Source organism: Molothrus ater, chromosome 3, assembly GCF_012460135.2.
Source record: "Molothrus ater isolate BHLD 08-10-18 breed brown headed cowbird chromosome 3, BPBGC_Mater_1.1, whole genome shotgun sequence".
NCBI lineage: Eukaryota > Metazoa > Chordata > Aves > Passeriformes > Icteridae > Molothrus > Molothrus ater.
In genome coordinates, this window is record NC_050480.2 from 56,773,839 (window position 1) to 56,784,674 (window position 10,836).

A 10,836-nucleotide genomic window follows, 5' to 3' on the forward strand; every position below is an offset into this window, starting at 1 on the left:
AATGCCTTTTTATCGTCTGAAAAGTCACAAACGTGCACTTGCATTTCTCAGCATAGATTGTCCTTTTGGACCCAACTGCATGTTTCTGAAAAACATTCAGCCACCAAAATCTGCAATGTGCAAACCAAAGTCTCTGTGTGCACCTGCAAGTATTTATTATGGGTTCACCCTGATGCACCCTGCTCTTTCAGCCCCATGACACACTATGATTTCCCAGGTTTTGGGTTAGGTACTGCACTTTGTTGCCCTCTTGAAAATTATTCCAAGTTTTTATTTTAACATAATGTGGCCTACACACAAATTAACTGTGTCTACAAACACGGCAGCGACATGCCCAAGCCCTGGGGTCTGTCTGGATGCAATTTTGCAACTCTTCTGTTTGGTCCAGGTCAAAGACTAATCCAGCACTGAAATTTGCAAACTCATTGCTCCTTTCATGCAGATCAATTCCATGCTCATTGGTGATACTGGGCACAGTTCGGGTTGGAGATGACTTAACACAGAGCTATTTTTACAACTGGGGTTAGGAAGGTCTAGATAGAACAAACTGGTAATTTCATGTTTGACTAATGCATCTCAGACTTGTCCACACAGGGCATTTGAGATCAGCTGTGAGGCTTCCCCTTCCTGTTTCTCAGTTCATGTAGGGAGAGACAGACCTGCCCACCTCCACAGCAACCACAGTAACACTAAATACTAGTTCTCAGCAGCAATTCTGAGCTTACTGCCTAATACAATTAGTAAGAGGTTTATGCACTTTCACTGCCCAGTCAACAGCTTTGCTAGCACACTTGCTAGCACACTTGCTACAGGCCCATACTCAACCTCATAGTGCTGCACACATTAAATGCTTTTCACTGCTTCACTGTCCCTACTATTTGCCTTCAACAGTTAATAAGTTCTCATCTTCCTATGCCACAGACATTGCTTTTTGTATAGAGCTGAGAACTTGGCACATTCAGACTTAGACAGGACACAAGGTAGCAGAACCGACTCACCAGCAGACTGGAAGCAGGAGAGGAATGGAACTTCTTAACCTGGTGCACAGCAGAAACTAAGCCTTACCAGCATGTGCTGGGTCTCACACTACTGCCTTTAGAACCTCAGCAAATGTTGGCTGTGCTTGAGGAGCTCTCTGTGGTTAAAAGCCTCAACCACTGGGAGCTAACTCAAGCTTCCTCCACAGCTTAAGCACTCCTTTCCAGAGCACCAGTCTACAGGTACATTTACCTCCTGCTCCTTTGGAGTGTGCAGAACCAGCATGAGTGGCACACACATTACAGCACTTACCACCAAAGCCCTGCCTGAGCACTCACTCATATTGAGGAGCATTCCACCACTTTGTTTTTCCTCTCTGCTATGTGGTACTTCACTGTATGTAGTAAGAACAGAAAAAACTCCAGTTTCCTTCGCCTTCAAGCAGACACCATGGTAAGCACAACATACCAACTATTTCAAGACCATGGGCATGCTCTGTTACAACAAAAAGGTTACTTCATGCCTACCTTCAAGCATCAAGTTTAATTTGTTACTACTGCTTCAGCAAGACAGCTGGACAGAGACAACTTGTACTTGATATATGCATGCAATCAGCCCCTTCAAGTTAAAGGATGGTTTAAGACACACCTGAACAGTTAGAATGAAATGAGTGCCACATGCTGTCATTCAGGCCCTATGTGAACAATTTGCCTGAGCCAGTACTGTAATCTCTGTGCAAAGTAATGCTTCCAATGCTCGTGCATCAGTGTGATACAAAGACCTCACATAAGAAATGCAGGAAGGGGTAGGGATGACTGAAGACAGTCAATTCAGGCAGGCACAGCAACACCTATTTCCCCTTTATTTATCTTTTCAACCTTTATGAAAGCTCTGCAGCCTGTAATACAACAAACTACAAAAGGCATTTTTCTCTTCCAACTGTTTTAAAATCAAGTAACTAGACCAGATATTACTAAAAATGAGTCTCTTGTAGACAGTTATAGAAGATTCTTCTTTTGAGTTTTATTTGTTTATAGTAACAGTAGCACATATTTCCACTTAGGTACCTTAGTGCAACAAGGAAATCCATTAGGCTTCAGCAAGGTGACCTATGTTTCTATATGCAATGGAACAGATTAAAGTGCCTGCCTTTGTTGCACAACAGTTTAAAGCTTCAGAACTCTAAGTAAATACCTTTCACAGAATTAAACAAGCAGACACTTTGCTTGATTATGAAATGCTTTTGTTGGATGAGTGAAGTGCTTTCTGCAGTAGAACAATTCATTTGTAAGCCACAGGCACTACTACAAGAGTGGCATCAGAGTAGAACTGGTGACATTTTAGTAGTCTGTGCAAGAATTCCACTCTACTTTTTGCAAGTTGCATATCTTGAAGATACATTCTCCCAGTTGATCACATTCCAGATGGCTTTCAAATAATCAGGTCGAACATTTTTATATTGAAGATAATAAGCATGTTCCCATACGTCAATGCCTAGCAAAGGAATGAGACCTGTGAAAAAAAGAGGATAAATATATGAAAACACACTTTACATGTAAAGTTTTACATTGCATCTTCAAGTTGTACCCAGTTTCTGAGTCTTAAGCTGCAGAAGACAAAGAGCTGTGCAGAACACTGGTCTCTTTACTGCAGTATTTTATAAAACTGTGCTCACACACACACACACTGCATAAATTCAAAGAGCTGATTTGGGTAAACACATCTATAAATATTCTGGAACTGCCTTGAAGACATAACTGAAACCAGATGAAGTAATTTTTGCAAGGTTTCTATCTTTTGCACACTTATGCAAGCACTTTCATAAAAAATTACGTTATGAAGGTTTCTTGTGATGCCAGCTTGCTTCCAATACTTTAATTACAGGCTATTTGTTAAGTGCCTAATTACCTCCTTGCTTTTGTGCTAAAATACCCTTGTCACTGAATTTTTATGGTAAATTTTCACAGGAGGGAGGGTGAAATTCACCCCCATTATAATCTATGTCCCTATACTAAATCTATAATTTCTTTTCACCCTACTGATAGGCAATACAGACTGCTGGCAATACATGAAATTCCTTCCCATTCTCTATGAATTCTGCAGAAGGTATCTGCAAAATGATTTGGACAAACTGTCACTGCAAGCAGATTCTCACTGATCATGGCCTCTTCCCTCTGTGAAGGGTGTCCAGCCTGCCATTATCACTTCCATGTCTTTCTAAGGAAGTAAGAATATCTTGGAAAAGAGATCATTGGCAGTACTATGCTGCTTGTCTAGCTGTAACACTTAACCACATCACAGACTAATTTGGTTGACACTCATTAAAGGAGTGTCATAACTATAAAGGAAGCAAATTATAAGGCTCCATCTTAAACCCAGTCTAGATAGGAACAATAGTTATTATGTTCATCTTCCCCTCTCATGTTGTCTGGCCCCCACTGACAGAGCTGTGAATAGCTCCTCTGCCAGAGAAAAAAAAATCTGAAGGCAAGAGGCTTAATGTTGCTTGATATGTGCAAGTTACTCCAGTTACTCAAAAATCTGAGGAAGCTGAAGCTAAAATATTCACCAAGCAAAAAGCACTTTCACAACATGGCCCATCTATTTTTCCTTGGACTAGAAGGACACTTAATCCTTCTGCTGTTCAAAGTTTTTAAGTTCTGCTTTACAAATGCTGCTCTAAAAACTGAGCTTTCACTTCTGCTAGAAGAGACATTTGGTTTTTCACATCTATTTATCAGCAATTTCTTCTCAACGTTTTCCCAAACCATTTTTCAGATGTCATACACTTGCCCACCAAATCTACAGAAGCAGAGGGGAAGGAAAGAAACCTGACCTGTTGTTCCTTGCAAAGGGTCTTGATTTGCACAAGCTGCTATCTGTAGGCGCCCCTGCTCCTTGTTATAGCCAAGCCAGCCCCAGCCTGATCCTTGGACACCAACTGATACAGCTGTCAGCTTCTCCTTGAAGTTTGCAAAAGAACCAAAGTCACGCTTGATGGCTTCCATCAATTCTCCTTTAACAGAAAAAAAGGACAGAAAGATCACAAGCATATCAACCTCAATCCAAACCTCCCAGGTTTATCACAACAGCTTTTGTGAGACCTGTATTAAAGGGCCTTTATCTTTAATTGCAGGTCACTTTAGGTAATCAGTACTACATCCTCCCCAGGGGGATTCCTTCCATTAGGCTTTAACTGCTGAACTATCCCTATCCAAACTGGAGCATAACTCCAGCCACTAGGCTGGGTGGACCTGCAGCACATTTCTTCCCTTTCTGTGAATTGAGTACATTGAGCAATTTAATTAGCATGGCTTTGTACAACTATTTTCTCTTATGAAGGTGGAAAGGGTATATATACAGCAGTAGCCAGGTATTTTGCAGTGTATACATAATCAGCTCTAGAAATTAAAAAAGACTTTGAACATTACTCGTTTTTTATATTTTTTGCTTACATCCAAAACCTCCCCCAAATACCTCAGAATTTTGGTAATTGTCACATAGAAAGGTGAATTAACTCTGAAAAATAAAGATCCTTTAGATTCCTTCAAAGAGAGAAAAGATCATCAATTCTACCTGTTAATTAAAACTGATGCAATAAACCACTGTAACATGCACTAACCTTTAGGTTCTCCTCCTCCATTAGGAGAAAGGTTTGTCCAGAAGATGCTGTGATTGATATGACCCCCACCATTGAACTTCAGGGCAGGCTGAAGTGACACCTGAGTTGTAACATCACCTAAGGATACAGAAAATAAAAATATATAAATAAAAACATTATCATCACCATAACAGGCAGTAAGTTTCTACTAGGCCTCCACTGATAGCCAAAATCTTTCTCCAAGCATACAACTTATCAATGGAAAACATAAAGTTTGTACTGTTATGCATATTTTAGACAGTCACAGACAAATTCTACTGAAGATTTATTATCTTTGACCTTTTTTTATGCTGTAATAAGTGAGCTGCAATATTGCAACTATCAGGCAGCCCATACTACACACCTAAGACTTACTGCCACTCTACAGCAGAATAAAGCAACGAGCACAGCCAGAACTCTTTGAGGACCCAGCACTTGTAAATTTGTCAGTATCATCACTACAATGCAAGAATAGTATTCACCCATTAGTTCACTGATTTGCAAACTAAGCATTTTTAAACTTCTTAAAACAATTTACAGGGCAAACGGCCTGTGCTTGAGAAAAGTCAGTAAGTACAGTGAGCACATACACAAAATGTTCTTCTCCTTCCTATCTTTTGTTTCATTTGGAGGGAGGTACTCACAGAAAGGTGATCGAAATAATTTTGCTACACATGACAGAATCCTGCATCTGAAACCAAGATCAAACAGCTCTGTACTTCCAGAGAAGAATTCTTGAAGAATTCACTGGTGCCTTGTGTCTTGAACAGTCTTGTACCACTTCAATGCAAGTCTTTTCATTACTATTTTGGCTTTTAAAAACACTGAAGCATTTCAAAGGTTTTTAAAGCTTCTTCCACCACTCCAATGCATTCTTTAGTTAGCAATCAGTGCGGGACCTGTATTCCCAACTCTCAGGACTGAGTTGTAGAAATTTTCTGAAACCTCAAGAACACAGACATGAAGACAATCCTCAAAGAAGTAGTGCACCTCAAAGCAATCTGTTACTAAGGTGATGCCTCAGGTTTTAACTTTTATATTTTTGAGATCTTGTGCTGCTTTAGTGTGTGGGTCTGGGCTTCACATTAGGGGATAGTAAGCCCTCTTCACAGAGTAGGTAGACAAAACAATTCCTTCTCTAAGCTGGGGACCCAAGGACAAGTGATCCAGATCTAAGGCCCAAAAACACAAACGGTGGACCAAAGAGAGAAAAACTAGAAGGATGGGACTTCATGGGCTAATGCTGTAATTGGACAATTAACTCCTATGTGCTAATGGACCAAAACTTATAAAGGTGTGACACCCTATGACTAGTTGTCCATTTTTTTGTGACCCTTTTGGGTTCTCCTGGGCTGTAGCCATGGCTGAACTCTTGTGCTGCTCAAGGTGGATCTATTGAGGCTTCCTAATAAATACCTACTTTATTCTTTAGTTCCATCTAGTCTCTGTTCTAGGACAGCCTTCACAAGGCATCAAAGGTTTTAATTCGGCATTTTGTGTTCTCAGCATTTCCTCACAACTTCAGAGAGGGGTGCAGCACTGAAACAAAGCATCCAATGCTTTGTTTGTAAAAACATTATTTGCTGGATTTAGGTATCAGGTTAAGGATAAGAAGTCTCTCATGGCCATTCAGATGACATCTTAGGGACATTTTCCCTGAATTTCTCATGCCTTAATGACACTTTCAAGCTCATCCAGAGCATAGAACATATAGCAAGTCAGAAATCAAAAAGTAACTTAGAAAGCCTTTAATGCGTCCATAACTCTTTATTCCACCATTCCTTAGAAGAACCCGCTCCTCAGGACCCCTAGAAACCAGAGATGGCATTTCACCATTGTCCTTAAACAGTATTTGTGCTGCTGAACTTTGCACGGGGGAAAAAAACAATTGAAAAGGGGTAACTTGCCCTTAAGTTACAGCAAAAGTATACTGGAATTTACTTGTATAGAATCCGTGGACAATTCAGTAAACCAAGACAAGAAGTTCAAAGGTGCTAAAGAGAGTAGTCAGCTCAGGATCTCAGCTTAAGTAATTTGTTTCCTTGTAACAGTCCAATCACAGGTCGCATGGTGGTCAAAGAAGAGCAGGGAAAACTATGGTAGGAACAAGTTTTCAATAAAAATGAGATTCAAGTTAATATCCTTCAATGAGCAAATCTGACACATTTTGATGGGCCAGTAGTCAGGACCAGTTTATGTTGAAACAAAGTCCTGCGCTGTCACAGAAATGTAAATTCATTTTCAAATGAACTGACAATGTAAGCCAACAGGATGGCTTTGAGTTTTCTATGCAAATATAGATAAATGAAGAACATGTTAAAGATAATCTGAAGAAAATACTTTGCTTTCTATTGCTGAACAAGAGACACTGACAAAGTTGTGCTGCCCAGAAAAGTTATTAGATAGTGATCAGATGCGCTATGTAACCCAACACTGATACACAGCCCAGCAAGATTTTTGACAGCGCTCAGTTTTAGTATGAAAAAATAACAATACTGACAAAATGAGGTGGCAGTTCAGACTTTGCCCGGTTTTAGAATTTTTTCTTATGAGTCAAAATACTGCACATGGTAAACTAAGATACCAATCAGGAAAAAACAAACTAACAAACCACACAATCACCAATATCCCAAGTAATTATTTGTCTGCTTTGGTGTGCATGACCACAACCAGTGAGTCACCCGTTTGGAAAATAATCTCTGCAGAATCCTTAAGGAAAAATTAATCTCTAAGTAATAAATGTTTCAACAAAATATCAAAAGCTGTATTTCCTAAAAAATAACTCAAAGGATCCACAACACAGCAGATGCTTCTGATAACCAGAAATTCTGTCTCCACTAGTAGCTGAAGCTTTTGTAATTTAACAGCATCACTAACAGCAGCAGCACACACACTGTCTTCTGACACTTCAGGTTCCCTCCCCAGTTGTGTTTGCACTAATTACATCTCCAGAATACACCTTTCCTGGATCTGCTACTGGCAGGGCAAGGCAGCAGTCAGTCTTGATAACCTGCTTCTTAAAAGAATCTGATTAGTTCATTAATTCAGACTGCACAAGTTATTTTTAGGCTCACTTAGGTACTTGAAAAGCCCCATTTTTTATTCAAATACACTGGCAATTAACTATCAAGGGACACATGGTTCAGGTTTACTCAGATATCAGCAATTCTAACTTTCACCCAAGTCCATGCATAAATTCCACTGTGAAGCCACCTGGCAAGCAGACAGAAGTGACTCCGTACAGTAGTAATTTCTCTGAGATAAACTGATACCTTTTAAGATCATGACAACAGAAAAAACCCCCAGAAAATATTCCACCTTCTTAAAAAGACATACATGTTATTTCACACACTTTTATCAGTCCAAATGAAAGACTCAAAGTTTGGAAAAAACATATCTCATGTTTCAGCATAGCTCTGATACACGTGCAAAGCTTTTGCAAAAAGCAGTGTATCTCAAATTCTGGGATCGTACCAAAAAATTCCATGACGGTTTCCTGCGTATTTTCGCGTCTCACATGGGCTTATCACCTACACAACCCTTTAATTTGACCCAGTGATATAAGTGATACCCAAATTCAGGTCTCTGCACTATGTGTTGTATACTTTAACAACATGTTTGTCTTACCTCAATTGCAGGCAACTGAGATTATTTACAAAGACTGAGCAGAGCATCTGATGTGAAAACTATCAAGGCACGCATTTTTCACTTTATCGAACTTTGCCACTAACCTTTTATTGCAAAGTACTTGTTCAGCAAAATGACTGCAATTTCCTACTGACTCAAGTCTTTGTTCAGTTTAAGTTACTAATGAAGTATGGACTAAACCCACAACAATCAATAAACCTTCTCGTTTTACAGCACTACAGAGAACAGAATTCTTGCTTTTTACTTACATTTGATTTCCAATTATCAGCACCACGGAAGCTACAATAAAAGATTTTCCCCTTACCATATTGCAATGACATAATCCAAAGCTTTTCAAAGAATATATATCACTTCTTTTTTTATTTTGTTCTTCTCTATCATCTACACCAATTAGCTTCCATCTCACCTGTTGACTGCAGAGATACAAACCTTTTGCCACTGCCTCTTTGTACTTCTCCTCGACAACGTTCAGGTTGTTCACGTAGGTGGCATGATGCTTGCTGTGGTGCAGCTGCATGATCTCTGCATTAATATGAGGTTCCAGAGCAGCATAGTCATATGGTAAGTCGGGAAGAGTGTGCTTTTGCCTAGAAACCAAGCACCCCAAGGGTGCTACCAACTTGGCACTGCTTCTAGAAAAGAAAAAAAAAAAAAACAGAAAGAAGTAGTCTTATTCAGTAAACTTGGGCTTCACCAGTGAAATAGACTGCATACACTGCTGTTCTGATCAGCTGCTTTAAATACCTGGGGTATTATCTCAGCCAAGGAAATAATATTTCCATTTCTCAAGAGTTTAAAGGAAACATTCTTTGCAGCTTAACTGCAAAGATGAATTCACACCAAGGTCGCATATCCAGGGCTTTGCACTGTGAAGCTGCTGCTTCTCAATCCGAGCCTCCAGGCCCCTGCAGAGACTCATGAATCCTCCCAAGCATGCACGTGAGTGAAAAGTAGGGACAGCAATGAAAAGCCAGTTGTAACCTGATGACATTCAAAGCTTCACCTAATCTTTATTCATTAAAAATAGAAGCAAAGATGTCACCTAAGTGTCCTTCCCTCGCTATCCACAAGGTCTGCGCACTGGGAAGTGCTAAAAAACCTGCACAGTCACGGGTTTCCAGGACTGAATCTCTCCAGCATTTGTTCACAGACACGTGTTTCCCTGTCCCCACAGGGCGTACCGGGAAACCACACGGGGCGTCACAGCCGCGATGCCCTACACAGACACCGCGCAGGTTGCGTTACCCTTCCCCATTTTAAAACCTCGCACTTGTCATGCGACACGACAAGGGCCACGACGAGAGGAGACTCGCCGGGCCGGCAGGGCGCTAAGCTCTGAGGGCCGCCGCCGCATCGCTATTGACCTTGACATAGGCCAGGGACACACCGCGAGCGAAGCCCTCGGGACCCTGAAAAGCGGCCGAGAGCGGCGACCCCGGCCAGCAACAACAAGAGTGTCTGGCAGCACCGTGTCACGCCGCCAGAGCTCCTCGGCGGACGGCGCGGGCAGAACCTGAGAGCGCTCAAGGACGACGGCAGCACCTCCCGCCCGGGCCGGCGCCGACCCGGCGGGGCAGCCGGCAGCAGTGCGACCTCCCTGCGCGCGAAATGGCGGGGGGCCGACACCGAGGGGCGACAAGACGACCCTCCCGCCGCCTCCTCCCCCGCTCCTGGCGTCCCTCCCCGGCTCGGCGGCGGAGGGCAAGGACGGTGCGGCCGCCGCCTCCCGGCGCGGGGCTCTGCCCGGCCCCGCGCTTTCCCTGGCGCGGCGCGGCGCGGCTCTCACCTGCTCGCGGCGGCGAAGCGGCACAACATGGCGGCGTCTGCAGCCGGGCGCGACTGTCACTGCGCAGCCGCGGCCCGCCCCAGCCGCGGGGGCTGAGCTGGGCCGAGCCGCAGGTGACACACCCCGCGGCCACCCCCGGCCTTCCAATGCGGATAAATAGCGTTGCTTAGCTTGTCCTTTTGAACGGAACGCTCCTAGAATCGTTATCGTAAAACTCAGGCCCGCCGTAGTCCCAGGCAAGGCGAGGCTGCCTTAGCAGCAGATAAAATGTCGCCCGATGCCCCCGGCAGGATGCAGCAGCACGGCAGAGCCCGGCTTTGAAAACCCGCCGCGCAATGACATGGTTCTGGCAGCATAGCGACGGCACCGGCAGCACCAACGCTACCGTTTCAGCTTTTTTGTCTACGACTTGCTTTTGTTGCTTCATTTCTGCTCTTTTACCCATTTTGTGGGCATCTTGTTTTCCCCAACACGTGCTTTCCTGCATGTAGCAATTCTGCGGCCTCTGGTGCTCATGAAAATCCTTTACCCAGTTAATGCAAATGAGTCCAAAGACCCATTACAAACTGGCTCTCCAGCGAAGTCAGGGAGGAGAAACACACTCCTCAGAGCTAGGAGGCACTCTGCAGGCAAGACAAACATTAGGTAAAATTTTAATTCCATACAATTTATCTCTGCTACCACAAAACCTTCTATCATCATATTTTGTCATTCTAAATAAATACATATAACCTTAAGATCTTCTAGCACCCACATTTACCAGACTATAAAAATTAAAATTACA

General features: G+C 42.6%; 1 protein-coding gene across 1 annotated transcript; it reads right to left on the minus strand.

The window, feature by feature from the left end:
* Positions 1–1,818: 1,818 nt before the first annotated feature.
* SOD2 (superoxide dismutase 2) lies at positions 1,819–10,106 on the minus strand. Its single transcript, XM_036380560.2, has 5 exons — positions 10,053–10,106; positions 8,696–8,898; positions 4,601–4,717; positions 3,815–3,994; positions 1,819–2,490 (listed from the first exon to the last, which is right to left on the minus strand). The coding sequence occupies exons 1-5, from the start codon at positions 10,079–10,081 to the stop codon at positions 2,345–2,347; spliced, it is 675 nt and encodes a 224-aa protein (XP_036236453.1). The 5' UTR covers positions 10,082–10,106; the 3' UTR covers positions 1,819–2,344.
* Positions 10,107–10,836: the final 730 nt, after the last annotated feature.

Excerpts from the sequence above, each read along its gene's own strand:
- SOD2 (XM_036380560.2), bottom strand. The coding sequence starts at position 10,081 with ATGTTGTGCCGCTTCGCCGCCGCGAGCAG. Across the intron at positions 8,899-10,052 it reads CGCTTCGCCGCCGCGAGCAG|AAGCAGTGCCAAGTTGGTAG; the intron begins GTGAGAGCCGCG and ends TTTCTTTTCTAG. Across the intron at positions 2,491-3,814 it reads CCCTTTGCAAGGAACAACAG|GTCTCATTCCTTTGCTAGGC; the intron begins GTCAGGTTTCTT and ends TTTTTTTCACAG.